The 20,130-nt window shown below is 39.6% G+C and overlaps 1 protein-coding gene across 1 annotated transcript in view; it reads right to left on the bottom strand.

The window, feature by feature from the left end:
• The window catches only part of CRB1 (crumbs cell polarity complex component 1), a 114,076-nt gene extending 102,027 nt beyond the window's left edge, over nucleotides 1-12,049 (bottom strand). Inside the window, 2 exon segments of the mRNA XM_070941064.1 lie at nucleotides 3,071-3,698; nucleotides 11,954-12,049. Of these exon segments, the coding sequence (XP_070797165.1) occupies nucleotides 3,071-3,698; nucleotides 11,954-12,049 (724 nt within the window).
• Nucleotides 12,050-20,130: the final 8,081 nt, after the last annotated feature.

Here is a 20,130-nt window from a genome sequence, read left to right as displayed (position 1 = left end):
TTTTCCGTCTCTCTCCTTTCTGTCTTTCCTGTGGCTCTGTAGTTCTTCTCATCACTTGCCCTGGACCAAGACACATACTGATAGCAGCAGGGTGGCAGGAAAGCAACACATTTTTTTTATTTGAAATATTATTTGGTGTCCATATGATGGATCTTAACTGAAGGCAGACTTCAAAATAAAGTCTATGCCACTCAACAGAAAAGATCTACTTTTACTTTTTGACATAACTCCTACACTCCTTGACAATTTATTTCCCAGGGGTGGAGTAGAGATGGGATGCAACATTTACACTCCTGTAAACGCCATCATATTTTTATACACTATGCGTTATCTGCTACCAAGCTCCTTATCTTTCTAGAAATTGCTCGCTAAACTTAATGGAGGGTTATTTGTTTCGATAGTTTTACATGTCAGCTATGTTCCTAATTAAAATTTTCAGGATGAAACCACACAATTCTCCCTGACAACAACATACATTCAGGAATACACTCAGGGCACTTCAGCATGAGGATTTGTGCCAGTATGAAAGCAGGTCCGGACCGTGATGTCCCCAGGACATGAGTGGCGCTGGAGAGCTGAGCTGATTTATTTCCTGCTCAGCTGCCTTGCAGCTAAAATGGCTGCAAACTGATTTCCCACTGATGAGAACATTTGCTTTCCTGCTTTTCCTGATTCCAGCATTCAGGTCCTGTGAGGTCTCACGGTTCCCCTTTAAGAGTTTAGAGAGATCCTGAAGCACTGAATCAACTGGACTTCAAGGGTTCCTCCCTTCATTCCCCATTTGAGTGAAACGAGGGGAGATTATTTTTGTTGCAACAGCAATTTGGATTTGCCCTCTTTGTTTTTTTTTCACATTTCAAATCAGCAGAAGTGAACTGCTTCTCACAATTTGGGGAATGAAAACAATAATAATATGGAAGGCTCTACTTTCAAAACCTACTTAGCACACGTCCTGTTTTGCTTTCATCCCTTTCTTTCAATACTAGAGTAACTATCTAAGTAAATAGATAGTTGTTCAACCCTTCAGAGACTATGGGATGAATGAGATAATATAATACAAAGGGCCAATTAGATGATGGTGCCAGTGAGGTTCTGGAGGACAAATTTAATGAAATAAGCACAAGGAATGAAATTGAACCAGGTTCATAAAAAACACTGAGCAATTTCAATTTAACTGCTTTTTTTAATCCTTATAATACTATTTTAAATATATCAGCCTGTGAAATATAGCCTAATAGACTATCTAAGAAAAAAAAAATGGCATTTTTGTTGAAAAGAGGCCCAACATCATAACTCCATTAGTTAATGCTATTGATTTCAGTAATGGTGGATAGTGCCCCTTATATACATCAGTTCCAACAATTTTAATGGAACGCACTTGCCAAGAAATTTGAGTTGCAAGTAAATATCTTCTGCCTTTTCATGTACAGTTGCTGAAATGCAGGAATGGGATATTGAAACAATGTGCAATATTAAGAAATATTATTGGAAATTTCATGGTGAGATTTCACATGATATTGTGTGAAGTGAGGTTAAACAAGAACATTTTGCATTGATCTCCAACTGTGCTTTTTTTCTTGGGATTTGTGAACTTACCCTATCAATGATTCATACTGAACAGTGGTTAGATAATCCTACAGTTTCTTTGACAGGCAAGACAATAATCTAATAGATAGATAAAAATCAAAAGTGAATTTAAGATTCATAGAAATATTCTTATGTGCTGAAAAATATGCAGCTTTGTGAGAGATAAGGCAACGCTTCAGAATGCATAACCACCTTGTCAGGACATATGAAAATGTCTCTTTCTAAGAGGTGGAGAATGAGGTGGCCTTTGATGAAGGTGATCTGAAAGTCTGATGCATAATTTAGAGTGATTCTTATAGAATCCCTGCAGCTGCAATCCCATGGTGAAATGGTAAGGGAATATTAGGTCCATAACGAGATTGCAGTCTACAGATGGTAAAGTGAAATGAAGGGAAAGCGAAACCACAGCATATGTTATGTGAAAACAGTGTGTAGTGCTGCTGAGTGGAGAAAGCAGCATGAAACTGACAGTTCCTAGAATGAGAGAGAAGCCTGTATACAGTACGGTAGGTCAAGCAGATCGATAGGAAAACTAAGCAGGCATGGAGGTCCAAGAAGGTAAAGACTGGTGGAAGTGGAAATTAGGGAAAGTCAGCTTCAAAAGAGAAGGCAACAGAGTTTCAGATAGTTATATCTTGTTCAACAAACTTTCTCAAAAGGGAAATGGATGGAAAAGAAAAGGAACTCAAGGAGACATGGAGACCTAAGAATATATTTCCCACATTATATCCTAATACTTGCCCTGGACAGTGAGGTACACTTAGCTGATCCGACACATACAGCAAACATTAAATATTAAAACATGTTTTTGTGGGAACTTTGGTGTTCTTTTATTGTTTGCTTGCAAACATTTCATTACCCACCTAGGTGACATCATCACTATTGCAATTTAACATCAAACAGGAGAATCTTTTCTCCATGTACAGCATGCTGACATAGGTAAATGTAAAGATTCCCCTCGGGCATATATGCTAGTCGTTTTCGACTATAGGGGGCGGTATTCATCTCCGTTTCAAAGCCGAAGAGCCAGCGCTGTCCAAAGACGTCTCCGTGGTCATGTGGCCGACATGACTAAATGCCTAAGGCGCACAGAATGCTGTTACCTTCCCACCAAAGGTGGTCCCTATTTTTCTACTTGCATTTTTTACGTACTTTCAAACTGCTAGGCTGGCAGAAGCTGGGACAAGTAACGGGAGCTCACCCCATTATGCGGCACTAGGGATTTGAACTGCTGAACTGCCGACCTTTCGATCGACAAGCTCAGCATCTTAGCCACTGAGCCACCGCATTCCCTGTACCTTGTCCATGTATAGCATGCTGACATACCCACTTCCAAATTACAAATGCAAGGATTCCACTGCCTGTTCTTACAGTTTGCATAGGTTTGCCAAGACAAGGGGACTTGAGTAGCTATCTGGAAGGTGCTGCAATTGGGGGGCTGCAAAATATAGGTTGCATGCATACTAATTTTGTGAGTTCTTACCTGTGTACTCAAGAGGACAAATGCACTCATACTTCCCTATGAGGTTCAAGCAAGTGGCACCATTCAGGCAAGGTTCAGAAGCACATTCATTCACCTCCCGTTCACAATATTTCCCTTGGTAACCTGGGACACAGTAGCAGGAGTATCCCCCAATCTTGTCTCTGCACAAAGCTCCATTGAGGCAAGGATTGGAAAGGCATTCGTCAGTGTCAATTTCACAGTGTGCACCTGTGAATCCTTCAGCACAGAGGCAAGTGAAACCACCAGGTTCATCCTGGCAGGTGCCTCCATGCCTACAGAAATATGAGTCACACAAGCTAGTGGCAGTTTCACAAACAGTGCCAGTGTACCCCATGGGACAATCACAAGTAAAGTTGAGGTTTCCAGGAACACTTGCACAAGTAGCATTGTGAAGGCAAGGGATAGAAGAGCAAGGATCATCTGTTTCTTTAATACAATCTTCTGCAGAAATGTTTGCCGATGAGTCCAGACAGTGGCAACTAGTGGCCGTGGCAGCAGCATGGCACTCAGAGTCCTTTTGGCAAGAATTGGACAGGCACTTGGGGCCATCATTCATGCAAAGTGATTCTAAAAATAATAGAAACGCAAAAGAAAAATTAATAGACAACTTTCAGCAAATCAGCACATGAGCTATGCAAGAAAAACTTGCACTCCCTTTTTCTAGTTTAATAGAAAAGGCTCTCTTGTTCAGGGCTTAAAAGTGCATATACAGTAGTGGCCAAAATTGTGAAAACCTTTTGGGAAAAGTGCATTTTTGAGGTTTGATGGCTAATAACACCACTTTTTTTTTTCTTTTGGCGTTTCAAGATAATCATATTCCATTGCTGGAATGGCCTGGGAATAGCCCAGACCTTAACTCAATTGAAAATCTTTGGAGTCAACTAAAGAAATTTGTTAGTTGGAAGCAACCCAGCAATAAAACCCAGTTAATAGAAACAATCATTCAATCTTGGTTTCACATTATAATAGCTACAGAACTAAAATACTTGGTTCACTCCATGGGAAGACATTGTAAGGTGTAATTCAGGCTAAAGGTTACCCAACTAAGTATTAACTGACGTGATAATTTTTGTATATCTCATTTTTTCTATGTGTTTCACTTTTCTTCTTTATACTGTAACTGCTATTCTAATAGCAAATCCTTCATAAAAGTTATTGCATTACATTCTTGATTAAATTATATTTCCATTGATATATAATTTTATGGTACTACTAAAAAAAAAGTGGTGTGATTAGCTAGTTTTAGAAAATAAACTTTCCCCAAAAGGTTTCCACAATTTTGGCCACTACTGTATATCTCATAATCAGGAAGTCCTCAAAGTATTTACAGGCCAATATTGGGACAGACATACCTTATAGTTCTATATACGTAATTATTTTACAATTACTTATTTTGCCATACTTATTCTGAGGTAAGCTGTTTTTCTTCCAAATGAATAGGCACTCTCATTTCTACTTCTACTGTTATAGGGATAATTCACAAACCTTCAAAGGCACTCAAAAAAAAAAAAAAAAAGAGCTGAACTTTTGTAGTTGGCACCAGATTCATTTTGATTCACTCCCATTTTCCTCCCCCATCCCCCCATCCCGAATTCCCTTTCCTTGGTAAGATATTCTGTCTGTATTCAGTCTGGATTTCAAGACAGTAGAAGATCATGGATCCGTTCTGTAGAACAGTAAGCATAATGCTTGATCTATTTAAACATAAAAATAATATTTCATGCACCTACTATAATTTGTTGGATGGTAGACAAACTTTCTATCAGGTGATTTTAAACGTAAATAAAATAACATGTAATATATGAGAATGTGTGTGTGTTTTTTAAAAAAACCAACTGTATCAATCATTTAAAATATAAATACAGAGTGTTGTGGAGGGATCTAGATAGATCACAGCTTGAAGAACGATCAACTACCACAAAGCAAGAAGTAGTTTTTTTTAGTTTCTAAAGATGCTGTTTTTTTATACAGCTGCAAAATCTCCCCCCCGCCTCCTCCTCCTCTTCCTCCCCCCTCCTCCTCCTTCTTCCCCCCTCTCTCCCTCTCCCTCCCCCCCTCTCTCTGTGCCACAATTTTTTCCCCAATCCTTACCTAGAAAAATATTTTATGTACCAGCTATCCAAATGATTAGTTGGAAAGCTGCAAGTGTTACATTTCAAAGAAGAATAAAGCCTAAAAAGGAGATATGTCTTCCCTGCAGTAGTTCTTATACAGCAACAGTAAATTATGAGATTAAAAAAATATAGGGGGAAATGCTGGTGATCAATTATAGGTTATAAAACTAAATATCTCTCCCTAGGTTGCTTTTAGCCTTTCTCATACTTAAAGTTTTTGAGCACAAGACTTGAAAAAAATAACAATTCCAACCATATCAATTCCTGACCTAATAAACAAAAATCCATCTCCCCTCAGTTGGTTACTTAAGATATTGCGTGAACCTTAGTACGGTATTGAATCTCATATGCCTTAGAATATAAACTGTGTTCACATTTACATCTCAGCTCTCTTGTTTTTAAAAATATACTGAAAAGGCACGTGTGACCTAGTCCAAAATATACGAGCGTTCATTAAAAGTCTGGATATTTAGAAGATGTAGGAAATTCTTTCGTCAGTAGACATAATTTCCTTCTTCACAGGGCTCAGTTGGCATATGTATCTCCCTGAAAAGGGAACATAGATAGCTTCCCGGTGTTTGGCCTTTTCACACAGGAAAGCAAGTATCTGATTCCATGGGAACTACCTTTCCTGTATATCCTGACCTGTTTTGTGAGTAACCCTTGCTAGGGGGTAAAAGCATGCTGTGTACAGGCACAAGTGCTTCCTCATGCTTGAGCTACAAACATCTGTTCTTGAAATAAGAATATTGTCCCAATTAACACTGTCAGAAGGGAGTAAAGAGAGTGTGAGAGAAAGGATGGGGTGTAGGTTAAAGCCCACAGTGATGACGGGGAACTGGGTCTTAGCAGCTTCTTATATAGAATTAGAACCACACATATTCTCTTCTGTTCTCCACCAATTAAGATCACATAGGAGTGACCTGCTCTGACAAAAAAATTTTTTAGAAAAATTTAACATCTAAAAATATTAAAATAAACTGCTGACCATTCTAAATTTAGACTGACTGATACATGAAGTAATGCTCGGAGTCTATTTAAAAGGCATTATGGCACTAACCTAATTACTCAAATAATTAGCGCCAAACATTTTACCCCATCGTTAAAGCCTTTTGATGTAACTGAGAAGTTTGGCAAGAGGCTTTTCCCGCTTAGAAAATGGAATATATTACAGTTGAAGTAATGAGTTTTCCCAGGAAGATTTTGTTCATATTAAAGATTGCCATCTACTGGCTAGTATTAGTATTAATCAAGATATAGCAGAAATTATTTTTTAAAAAAATCCCACAGAAAGATTGACATCTGATATTATAATACAATTATGGTATAAATCAGAAAGCCAGCTACTATGGAAAAGTGACTTTCCTTCAGAGTCTTGGGAAAGCCTGTACAGTTGCTGCTAAATTGTAATTGTTAATATGATTGAAGGGAGGAAATTATTAAATACGTGGGAGGTAATCACATAAACCGAAATTAATCAAGATAATAGTTTTAATTAAACAAAATGCAATTTTCTCTGGTCTCTATTTTTGGGAATGTGATCAATGCACACCATTCCAACACAAAAGACAGTGCATGGCCTAAAAAACATTGTGTATCCTTTGAGAAGTCTACATTACTGGCAAAAGATGGAAGGAAACAGAAGTGGTCCACCAGCAGAAAAGTGAGTGCCCCACTGGGAGACAGGAAAGAAGGAAGGAAGGAAGGAAGGAAGGAAGGAAGGACTGCATGGATATTTCCATGTAACCCTCTCTTCCTGGTTACATGTACCTGTCCCATCAGGTCTAGCAGAAAAGTTACAGGCCCTATCTATTAAGGAATGTCATCTGATGGAACCCCAGAGGAGAGCTTTTTCTGCAATAGCACCTGACCCTTGGAATATCATTCCCCTAGAGCCATGATGGCGAACCTATGGCATGCGTGCCCGAAGTGGCACGCAGAGCCATGTTGCCTGGCACGCCAGCCTTCACCCCAGCCCAGCTCCACCACGCATGTGCACTCAGGGGCGGGCACATGCAGGGGACTCTTGTGCGCATGCGTGGGGAGCAGGGCATACGTGCGGGGGCACTTGCATTGCATTTGGGGGGGTTCATGCATATGCGCCCCCCCGCACCCCATTTTGGGCCTGGAAGGCCTCCTGCACCAACCTGGAAGCCAAAATGGGGCCCGAGAGCAGCTGAGGCACATGTGCGGGGATGCGTGCACATGTGCAGGGAACACGCGCATATGCGCTGGGGCAGGGCGCATGCATGGGGGTGGTTGCATCACATTTTGGGGGTCCAGGCACACACATGTGCATTTGTGTGCGTGCGCACGTGCATGGGTGCAAGCTTTGGACATTTGGCACCAAAAAGGTTAACCATCACTGCCCTAGAGGTTAGATTGGCCCAGTGGTGAAATCTAAAATTTATTACTACCGGTTCTGTGGGCGTGGCTTGGTGGGGGGGGTAATGTGACTGGGTGGGTGTGGCCAATTTTTTTTTTTTTTTACTTTTAAAACCATTTTTTCTCTAACCTTCGGCAAAGAGGTTGTAAAAAAATGCTTTCAAAAGGCTCTGACGATCCCAGCTAAGTTGCCTGATCGGCAGAGACTTTTTTTCTTTTAAATGCCTCTGACGACCAGGCAACTCAGCTTGGATCATCAGAGGTATTTAAAAGAAAAAAAGAGTTTTTTTCTTTTAAAAGCCTTTGATGATCCCAGCTGAGCCGCGCGATCATCAGAGGCTTTTTTTTACTTTTAAAAGCATTTTTTCTGCCGAAGAGGTTGTAGAAAAAATGCTTTTAAAAGTAAAAAAAAAAGCCGATTGTTCAGCTCAGCTGGGCATGAGGGGGGGCAGGGATTTTTGCTACCGGTTCTCACTCCTGGATTGGTCCCAACCCTACTTGCCTTTTGAAAGGCTCTATCAATAGTTGTGTCAATGTGCCTTAGCATCCAGTGACAGTTCAGGACCTGCCTGATGGCTATACTGATTGATCTGTGACTTACACTTGCCTGTCTTTTATATTTTTTTGGTTTTAACTTTTGGTTTTAAAGAGAAATTACTGCATTATTTATTGATTTCGGTATTTTATTTTACTGGTTATACTATCCGCTTATCTTAATAATGTGAGTCACCTACAGTACGAAATGTGAGATGGGAGGTTATACAAATTGAATAAAGAAAGAAACAAAATCTATTTCTCTCCAGGAACTGGATTCACTTTAAAGTTTTGGGTAATTTTTTTCTAGATCAAGAATGCGCTTTGTTGGCTCAAGGCTGCATTAGACATGTGTATTATATTGAGGTCTGCATCCTTAAGCAAATTCAGGGTATTCAGAAAAGGATTTGAGGTAATTAGTGGGTTTAAAAAAAAAGATGAAATGAATGCTTTAAATCTCTGTAAGTCTTAATGTTCTTCCTGTATTCTACATTTCTGAAATATCACTCTATGAACTCATGGAGCAATAGAAGGAATTCTAATACAGTCTGTGGGATGTGTTTTATACACCTCTTTCCTAGAACATTTAATAGCCTCTCCCTTTGGCAGAATGCACCAGCCAGTGACTCTTTCTAGCTATGTGTTCTGACTCAGCTTAGCAAGTAATGATAAGCCGCTTACTTGCGAGTAAAAACAAACCCCTTTTCAAACAGGGTAGGAACAGTCTTTTATTCACATGGATAAACAAAAATCAAACTTAATTAGCCCCAACAGATCTGGCCAAGAAATCCGAATTCCTTGCCGCATCCTAAAAGTGAACTGTTGTCTGCAATGACAGGCCACTCCCAAACCTCTATTATTTATTTCCCAGCCAGGGAGGGGCTGGCTAGCATCCACATCTGCTTTTTCTTGAGAGCCAGCTTATTGTTTTCCTTTGCTCTCCTCTCCTTTCTTCTCTGCGCATATGCACATGTGGAATGGGCCCCATCTGTTCCTCCCCCTCACTCAGTTCAGACCCCGAAGACAGCTGCCTCTCCACCTGGGGGGGGGGAACGGAAGGTCCTGGCTCTGCTTCTGTCTCTGAAGCCATTTCCTTCCAAAGGCCTGAAGTGGCCCAGGCTCTCCCTCAACCTCCTCCTTGTCTGACTCTGCTGCTAGCTCTGCTGGCAGCCAATGGGCCACAACATTATTGGAGAATTTAGGCCTATATGGAACCATAGAGAGAGATATTTTTTAATAACAGAGCAAGGCTATCAGAATAATCTATAAAGGATTCTTTTCAAGGGAAATGGTTTGATAAAACAAACAGAATCCATCATGTTATGCCTAAAAATGTGTATTGTTGGGACAAGTATATCATAGTTTAAATATTAGGGAAAGAGACACATAAAATGTTAAGGGATTTTACATATGAAAAGAAATTGCAGTGTTCCAACTTCCCACCCACCCCGATTCTCGAATTATATTAGTATTTACATTTATTGAATTTAGGTTTGTATGCAATGTCAGCCTTCCGTTTTCACTTTAGCTTCCAGACCCACATACCTTAAGAGTGGCACTCCTGAATACAATGACAGTTGCCATTTCCTTCATGCAAATCGTATTTCCACAAAGATCATTACAGTGACCACAGTTCAGTAAAGTACAATACAGAACAACACAGTGGCCTTCTGGACTGCCGATGACCAGCACAGTATATCAGCCTGTCATAGTGCAAAAATTCTCAGTGTGGCACCTGAGAGTGCCAATGTAGTCATGGACACCTCCTTTGTCACCTCCTGGATCTCAGATATGTGTGATTTTTCTACATTAAAAACTAATTTAATTTAAAAACTGTTAAGCTACAATGCTGCAAAACAAGGTTTTTCAGCTTCCAGTACAATGTTTCTGTTCAAGAGTGGCCCTGAGTCTCAAATGGCTTCCATAATCAATGCCCTCTTTTAGAAAATAAAAATGATGGGTGGCTACTACGTGGTCTTTATTTGGATATGGATCCACTTTTCAGAAGGAAAAAAAAAAAGGAATTGAGAATAATAAGAGATGTCCTGCAGGATGGTAGGCTAGAGTAGTTTGTGCAGAAGTAGCATTCATATAAATCCATGCTTTGAAACTGGCTAAAAACATCATAGCCATGAATATGTCCCTTATTGTAGGTAACGAAGCGGTAGTTGCAGCAAACTTACTTTGTTCCTTCCTGTCAGATGGGACTCTCATTTACTGACTTTTGCCTGAGAAGAGCAAAACCTGTTGATAATTATCTAAGAAAGAAAAGCACTAAGAGAAGATCCAACACCCCACTTTGATATAAATGGCATCTTAGACTTGCCTTCTTGAAAGTGCTCCTTCTTCCTTTCTCTCAGTTCCTTGTATATGTTGTCTCTTTAAACTTAACCTATTAGCTGACCTGAAGGGACGCGGTGGCTCAGTGGCTAAGACGCTGAGCTTGTCGATCGAAAGGTTGGCAGTTCAGCAGTTCGAATCCCCAGTGCCACATAAGGAGTGAGCTCCCGTTACTTGTCCCAGCTTCTGCCAGCCTAGCTGTTCGAAAGCATGTAAAAAATGCAAGTAGAAAAATAGGGACCACCTTTGGTGGGAAGGTAACACCATTCCATGCACCTTTGGCATTTAGTCATGCCTGCCACATGACCACGGAGACATCTTCGGACAGCGCTGGCTCTTCGTCTTTGAAACGGAGATGAGCACTGCCCCCTAGAGTTGGGAACGACTAGCACATATGTGTGAGGGGAACCTTTACCTTTACCTATTAGCTGACCTCTTTTTATCATCCCCATTATTTGAGGACTCAATAACTGTTTAACAAGATACACATTCAGTAAATAATAAAAATAATTCTTTTGAAATATTCCCTAATATTAAACTGAGCCACAATTAGAGCTGCATCAACTAAGTTTTTTTTCTTTCGTGCCTTAGAATTGTACAAATATTTTTTTTTTAGTAATCAAGTGGTTGTTTAAAGCAATCCAACCTGCCAATGAGATTATACCCAACCATGCTCAATTCATGGTACCAATGAAATATCTTCAAATCCTAAATAGGAATTGAAATAACATATTTTACTGGACATATATTTATTGCCCAGGATATTCAGCATGGCTTTAAGGAATTTGTTGCTATGGTATACCTAGGCATGTCTCAATTTGTTTGCAATGGGTTGTGACAGATAGTGAAGAAGGCATCCTGTAAACCTACTAAGAACTCCCTGGCAAATCAAACCCAGAAGACCATGTATGCTGTCTTGAGTTTTCTAGTGCTACATAATGACTCTTAAGGGAATGCCAAAAAGAATAAGAACATAAGCATATAACTTTATGAAGAGCCTAAGAGACATGGAATGCTTTTTCTTAGTCATATACAATATGAAAAGAAAGAGAAATGGGATACTTGAATCATACGGAACAGTAGGCAACGAATTAAGATAAGCAAAGAAAAAAAATGGGGCAGAGAGGCTACAGAAAAGCACTAAGTTTTATTTTTGGCATTTTCACCCAGTCAAGGATCTCTGTAGATCACAAAGCTACTGATCTGTTCTGTTCTGCATCACAGGCAATACTGTTGATAAGCAAATGGTGGTGCTGTTGATTGTGGCATTCTATAACCTTCATATTCATTGCCAGTCTTCAAGAATTAAACTATTAGATTCCATCAGTCCATTGTCATTTTTTAAACATGTTTTCCCAGAAGTAAGGCTCACTTAAGCCCCTTGCTATCCATTTGTAGACAAAATACAAATGCACTATTTGTTCCAATAGGGTACGAGCAAAATAATCCTCTCAACTGCAATAGATGAATGAGGAAGTCCACAACTTACACTCATGTGGTTTAAGTGTATAGCTGCAGCATTGTCAAACTTTTTTTTAACTTCTCCTCTCAGTCTGCAAAGCATTCTATTTCCATATTGCGCCATGTTTATACTCTTTTCTAAATGACCTCATAATTTCCTGATTCTCCAGGCAAGACTTGTCCAAATGCATTATATATAAGGCTCATAGCACTCTACATCCTCATCAAAGCAGTGTTATCTTGGGGTGAGATGGGCCGCAAACAAATTTAATAACAAAATAATAATAAATGAAATGAAATCAAAATACTCTGTAACAAATTCTAGTCGAACAGATGGAAACTTTGTGTTCTTCAGGAATGAAATATTGCTCTAGTTGCTAATGAAGGTAATATCCCCATTCTTTGACCCAAATAAGGGTGAAGAAAGTGAGGCTAGGGCAAAAGGTTGGACTGCGCTATAAGAGGGATAGAAGAAAAGATGAAGATCTATAGACATACATTGCAAGATTCGCTGATACAGACTTGGGAGAGAAGCAAGAAGAAGCACTATTTTAAAATACCGGGCTGGCTATCCACTATGGAGGCAATGATTCACCCTAATACATTAGACATTGGTAAAATGGTAAAATATAACGAAATTTTGGATAACAGGAGAAGATTAAAATCCAACCAAGAATTAAAAGAGCAGGGTATAATTATAGACTGGTAGCCGTATCTCCAGCTACAATTGAGATACAAAAAAGATTTAGAGGAATTTGGATTTGAACCGAATTTAACACAAATAGACAAATTATTAACTGGTCCGGAAGTGAAATTACTATCTAAAATATATAATTATTTATTAAACTTTAATTTGGAAGAGGAAATCGTAAAGGGGCCAATGATAGCATGGGCTAAAAATGTGGGACATAATATTGAGTTAGAAGATTGGGAAAAAATCTGGAAGAAAAATTATACATTAACAAAATCTGCTGCATATAAAGAAAATCAATATAAAATGTTCTATCGGTGGCACTTAGCCCCAACAAGACTTGCAAAAATGTATCCCAATCTAAACCCTAATTGCTGGAAATGTAAAAAAGCGCAAGGTACCTTTTTTTTATATATATGGTGGCTTTGTCCAGAAATCAAAAAATACTGGATTAAAATTCAAAAATGGCTAAATGAAATTATGCATTGCCAAATAGAATTGAAACCTGAACTGTTTCTTCTGGGGATCATTAAAGGAAAATATCCTAAAAAGATTAAATATTTGATCATTCATATTACTACAGCAGCAAGAATTGTACTTGCACAAGCTTGGAAAATGTTCACTATACTGACAGATTGTGTAATAATCCGGAAAATCTTTGAGTGTGCAGAAATGGACAAACTTACTATAGAATTAAATAATAAGGAAGACTCAGAATATTACTCAATTTAGGAAAACTAAATGGATCAATGGATAGAAAAAAAAATAGGAAATATATAGATCAAAATAAGACATAAATTGTGTTTACATATATTTGATCAAGTAGGAATATCTGGGAATATATGAATAGAGTTAAGATTTGTGTACTGTCGGAACGACGTTGAAGTGTACAATTATTATGGACGTATTTTTGTTACAGATGTATTTGTATTTTAATATTTTAAACTTTAATAAAGGTTTCTTGAAAATTAAAAAAAAAAGAAGAAAAGATGAAGAGCAGCGGCAGCAGCAGCAGGAGGAAGACAGTAAATAAATAAATAATTTGGAAGGCATTCCTTGTATTTTCCAGAAGGCTAATGACAAATTGGATCACAAAAGAAAAATGAACAAGCCTTTAGGTCATACCTTGTGCAGAAGCAGAAACATTATGGCCATAAAAACGCCAAGGCACTAAATATAGAATTTATTTACTCCAGGCCTGTTTTTTGAAGCATCCTTCTAAATTGCCATGGCAACCTTATGCGTGGCTTATTGCCTTGAATGAAGAACATTGCCATGGAAACCAATAAAAACAACCTCAATGGCAACAAAAGGAAGACGCAGTGGTTCTGTTTCCGTAAGAAAGAGCCAATTATTTCGTTAACCCCCCAAAAAACATTTAAATCAGAAAAGACAAAGGAAACTCCATAGTTGTATGAGTGAAAAAGCGAAGTAGCACCAACCTTCTCTAGCAAGGAGAAACTGGTATTATAATAGAAACAAATAAAGAAGAAAAGAAGCAGCGAATTTTAAAATGATGTTTGGCATTCAAATTGGTACGGTTCCAATTTGGACCAAACTATTTATTCATGAATTCTGATTATGTTTTAGTTAATTTGCAATCTGATGTTATTTTTTTTACCCTTGTGAAATTGAAAATACTAAAAACTGGGGCAATGAAATTAACCTAAGTATATGTGTTACTATACATGTTGATGTAACATTATTATACTATTATCGAGAAGTAAAGAGATATGATAGAATAGAGAACCACAAAAGCAAAATACATATGCTGATACAGAAAGCTATAAAATCACCTTAGATGGTATGTATTGTTTGCTGTGTTATGTTTTGTTTTTATGTATTTGTGGTTGTTTTCTATGTCGTTTTTAAAGACAAAACTGTTTAATAAAAATTATTTTAAAAAAGAAAGAAAAGAAATTAACCTAAGTAAAGGGTTTACGCACACACACACAAACACACAAACACAAATACACACTGGACTAGATTAGTTTAATTGTAATTTATTTATTAAACAAGAAAGCTACACATAACCCAATTGCAGGCTGCCTATTCATGCAATAACCCTCATAAACATTTTCTAAAGCCAAAATAAGCTTAACTGGTCCTGGAATTATCCAAGAATGATTCAAGGTTAAGATGGACTGCATTTGGTTTCAATCCATGTATGGCCTCCTGAAGTCTGTTTTTGTTTGTTGGTTTGTTTATTAACATTCATATTTTGTCCCAAACCACCCAAACTCTGAGCAGCAAACAACTCCAAAATACAATCATTAAGAACCAACCAGATGGGGAGGAGGAGAAGGAGGAGATGGAGATGGAGATTAAACAGATTAACAGAGTTGGAAGGGACTTTATAGGTCATCTAGTCCAACCCCCCACTCAAGCAGGAGACCCTACACCATTTCTGACAAATGGCAGTCCAATCTTTTCTTGAAAGTCTCAAGTGATGAAGCTCCCACAACTTCCGAAGGCAAGCTGTTCCATTGGTTTATTGTTCTCACTGTCAGAAAGTTCCTCCTCATTTCTAGGTTGAATCTCTCCTTGGTCAGTTTCCATCCATTATTCCTTGTCTGGCCTTCAGGTGCTTTGGAAAACAGTTTGACCCCCTCCACTCTGTGGCAGCCCCTCAAGTATTGGAAGACGGCTATCATGTCTCCCCTGGTCCTTCTCTTCACTAGATTAGCCATGCCCAGTTGCTGCAACCGTTCTTGGTATGTTTTAGCCTCCAGTCCCCTAATCATCCTGGTTGCTCTCCCCTGCACTTTTTCTAGAGTCTCAACATCTTTTTTATAGTGTGGTGAGCAAAACTGGATGCAGTATAAAGGCTTTATAGAGTGGTATTAGTACTTCACTTGATCTTGATTGTATTTAGGACTTTAGGATTGCATTGGCTTTTTTAGCTGCCGCTGCACACTGCTGGCTCATCTTTAGTTGGTTGTCCACTAAGACCCCAAGATTCCTCTCACGATCACTGCTATTAAGCCTGGTTTCCCCCAGTTTACATGAGTGCTTTTGGTTTTTCTTATCTAAGTGTAGGACTTTACTTTTCTCTACATTGAATTTCATTTTGTTAGATAGGGCCCAGTTTTCAAGTCTGTCAAGATCCATCTGGATCTTGAGCCTATCTTCTAGGGTGTTAGCTATTCCTGCCAGCTTAGTATCATCTGCAAATTTGGTGAGTTCCACTTCTATTCCCTCATCTAAGTCGTTTATGAAGATATCGAAGAGTACTGGGCCTAAGAAGGAACCTTGTGGTACCCCACTGCTTGCTTACTGTAGACCTTCTTTTCTCACACTACTGTTTAATTTGTGTACTGTTCTTGCTGTTCCTATCTTACAATTGCTATATATTAGCCTGAGTCTGTCTTATAAATATAGTAACATTGGTATCCGCAAGAGACAGGATATGTAAAATGACATTTTCCTCTGCAAAACAGTCACATCCGTGTTTCATTTTGCTTACAGCGATGCAATGCAAATATACAGAAAGGAGTTATTTGGAAAAGTTTTTCCTTGTCTCGTGGCATGGAAATGATATAAAAAGCAAGTAGCAGTAGCGCCAAAATATCCCAAAGGTCAACTTCAGTCCCCCAGCAAAATAACTTTGGTCTGCTGTAAGCTTTTTTTTTTTTTTTTTTTGGTCTTCTTGCTCAACTCTAGAAGTTCTGTTCCCCAACTTTTAATGCATAGAGAATATGTTTTCTTTTATGGCTGAAACTTGGAGATACACATCCTTGTCAGTGCTGTATGCAGCTAGGTCAACATTATATCACAAGGTTGTTTTTTTTCCCTTTGTCAGTCAGCTGGGAATCAAGAATGGAGCCTTAGTTTAAAAGATAAATGTACTTTATAAATCTAAGAGCTATGGTGGTGCAGTGGTTAGAATGCAGTGCTGCAGGCTACTTCTGCTGACTTTTGGTTGCCAGCGGCAGTTCGATCCTCACTAGCTCAAGGTTGACATAGCCTTCCATCCTTCTGAAGTCAGTAAAATGAGGACTCAAATTGTTGGGGACAATATGCTGACACTGTAAACCACTTAGAGAGAGCTGTAAAGCACTGTGAAGTAGTATATAAGTCTAAGTGCTATTTTTACTTATTTACTGCTGCCCCGTTCATTGCTCTTGGTATATGTTGTGGCCCGCCGGTGGCCTGAGGAGCTGGAGCAGAGTTGGACAGTGAGGGGGTTGGGGAGGAACACGGGCCAGCCCTGGGGGCTGGGGGAAGCTCAGACGAGGGCTCTGTGTCAGAGGCAGAGAGGGAGCTAGACAACAGTGAAGCAGAAGAACAGCTGGAGCCTGTTCCAGTGTATGCATGCACAGAGCTGCCAGAAGACAAGAACAACTAAGAAAGCAGGGTCAACTTGGGAGTAAAGCCACCACACCTTGGAGGTGATTGGCCGCTCCCATAGGAAACAAAAGAGGAGCAAACGGGGGGGGGGGTGGGCTTTTGCAGGAAACAATTCATTCAGTCAGTCGTTTCAAGAGTGGAAAGTTCTGTTCATGACTCTAAGAGACTCTGTGCCAAGTTTTGCCTTGCCCTGCGTTTGGAACCTAATTACCTGGCAGCTTTCCAAGTGAGATAAGGTGTGTTGATAAATGTTCTTCTGAAAGACTGTTTGCCAAGCCTTGCTGACTGTGAATGAAAAGAAATAAAAGGGGTTTTGCCGGGACTAAGACTCTGCTTCTTGCTATTTAAGGAAGCCTAGGTCAGAACAGTGTGGTCTTTTAGGACATTTAGACAGCAGGGCGCCCAAAAGTTCAATACAACCATCCTACTGAGACTAGGGCTTTCTAATTTCTTTTAAAAATGTAAGTTTTTAAATTAAAATTCGAAGGCATGCTGAATATATATAAATAAGAATTATTCCTAGCTTTGCATAGCTCTCTTCCAAATGCATCTGCAAAAATCTCTGTTCTAATATGCCTTCTATTCAGAAAGTAAGCCCAACTTAATGTGGATGTGGATGGGTGTGCATGCAAAGGAATTGTAGGTGGGTGACAATAGGTTGAATGGATCAGAGGCTTGCAAATTTGGCATCAATACAAAAGAATATTTGTAGTTCAGGGTTGAACTACAGTATGAGCTCCTTGGTGTTCTCTGAGCTTGGTTGTTTTCTTGCAGATGTTTCATTGTCATTAATGGTAATGAAATGAATGGTAACGATAATGAAATGTCTGCAAGAAAACCACCAAGCTCAAAGAACACCAAGGACCCCATGATTTTGCACCAGTCAATTTCTGGCTTATCGTTTGGATCTTTCCAAATGGAATGGTAAGTTTAGAAAGCAAGAAACAAGCAGGGACTGGAGATAGAGTTTACCACTACTAATGATGATTGCTGGCAATGTTGAAGCTCTCTTTGGTCAGTTATCATGATAAGTTCATTATCATTGTTTCACATGATAACAATGGGAATTGATGATGATTTGGATTACCGCAATGTCCTCTACATGGGGCTGCCCTTGAAGATCATCTGGAAACTTCAACTGATTCAGAATGCAACAGTGCACACAGTAATGGAGGCCCCACATTTTCCCATGAAACACCTCTGTTGTCCAAGTTGCACTGGCTTCTTTCTGGGTGCAGCTCAAGGTATTGGTCATCACCTTTAAAGCCCTATATTCAGTGGTGGAATTCAAATCTTTTTACTACTGGTTCTGTGGGTGTGGCAGGGGAAGGATACTGCAAAATCCCCATTCCCTCCCACACCTGGGGGAAGAATATTGCAAAATCTCCATTCCCACCCCACTCTGGGGCCAGCCAGAGGTGGTATTTGCTGGTTCTCCGAACTACTCAAAATTTCTGTTACTGGTTTCTCCAAAACCTGTCAGAACCTGCTGAATAGCACCCCTGCCTATATAGCATGGGGCCAGTTATTTGCAGGACCATGTTTCTTAAGTACATCTACTGTCCTACCAGGTCAGATAGGGTGGGCATGCTCCTAATCCCTTTCCTGAAATATTGTCATTTGATAGGAGCTAGAAAGTGTGCTTCTTTGATGGCCACCCCTCCTCTATCGAACACTTTACTCCCTGAATTTTCGTAAGCCTCTATACTCCTATCTTTCTGTAAAGCTCTGAAGATCTGTCCCCCCACCCACCCTCAAGTGCTGGGATAAGAGAGTGTATGACTTAGTATCAGTTTGTTGTTGTTTTTAATCTTTTTAATGTATTTAGTATTACAGTTTTATTGTAGTGTTTATGTTGTTTTACTTTTGATTAGGAGCTGCCCTAGGGTGGTTATAAGATGGGTGGATATATAAATGTTTTCAATAATAAACAAATGATGTAACAGCTGATTCAGAGAGCCAAAATCACTAATTTTCACTCACCGTCCCCTATCACCGTGGCTATGTTATGCTGGGTTTTGTACATCAAATACATCCAAAGGGAAGGGTTGAGATACTTTTAAACTATTGATAGTCCTTTCCCACAACAAAAAGGTTATCTTCTTTTCAGCGGTGATGGTTGCTGCTGGTTTGGACCTTTTTTTTTTTTTTAATTTGATTTATATGCCGCCCTTCTCCGGAGACTCAGGGCGGCTTACAATGCGTTAAGCAATAGCCTTCATACTTTTGACTTTATACAAAGTCAGCTTATTGCCCCCACAAACTGGGTCCTCATTTCACCTACCTTAGAAAGGATGGAAGGCTGAGTCAACCTTGAGCCTTGGAGAGATTCGAACCAGCAGTAATTGCAGGCAGCTGTGTTAATAACAGGGTGCTTCAGGTGAACCAGTAGTTCTGGCAATCAGCTGGCCCCGCCCACCCACTCCCACCCTATCCTGTCCTATATTTCCTTCTTTCTGGCTCAGCTGATTCGCACGGCATAGCTAATTTTCGCGCCTCCACTGTTCTACTTACCGAGGCTGTCTTAGAAGGTAAGCAGCTGAGCTTCAAATCGCTGTATTTTGAATGCTGCATGCAAGCGCATTAGGCGCACGCTCGCGCGAAGCCCACGTGCCCGCACGAAGCCCCTGCACTCATAGAATCAGTTATTAAACCAGTTGCAGCCCACCGCTGCTTCTCTTCCACAAAAGAGGTTGATAACTCTGTCATAGTAAAAGCAACAACCCTGTTATTACTCTGATAACATCAATGTCTTTAGGGAATCTCTTAAACTCTACTAGACTTACATCATTTCAGCTCCATAGTGCTGATGGTTTAAGCATCTACAGCTATGGCTCCTCCCACAGTTCCATCAGCTAATAAGAGGAGAATTAAATCCACTTCACGGTATCTGCAGCAAGTGAGCAGCCATGAGCATTAGTCAGCTGTAAAAAAAGCCAAAACAATGAATAAAAACTCTAGGGGCAGACAACAATGGAAGCATACCAACATAGACAGGAAAAAGTGCAGCTTCTGATGATACTGGATCATTAAGGGAAGAGAAGAAAGGGCCTGTGTATTCCAAGCAGACCAGTGTTTCCTTAGAGCCAAAACAAACAAACAAACAAACCCACCATTTCAAGAGTGGCAATGGGGACCTGACTTCATCATCACTCTCAATCATC

The sequence above is a fragment of the Pituophis catenifer genome, unplaced genomic scaffold, assembly GCF_029215685.1.
Source record: "Pituophis catenifer annectens isolate HBS135680 unplaced genomic scaffold, rPitCat1.0.hap2 SCAF_3, whole genome shotgun sequence".
NCBI classification, from domain to species: Eukaryota; Metazoa; Chordata; class Lepidosauria; order Squamata; family Colubridae; genus Pituophis; species Pituophis catenifer.
The sequence above is the reverse complement of the archived record's forward strand: the minus strand, read 5'-3'. Positions and strand labels throughout refer to the sequence as shown.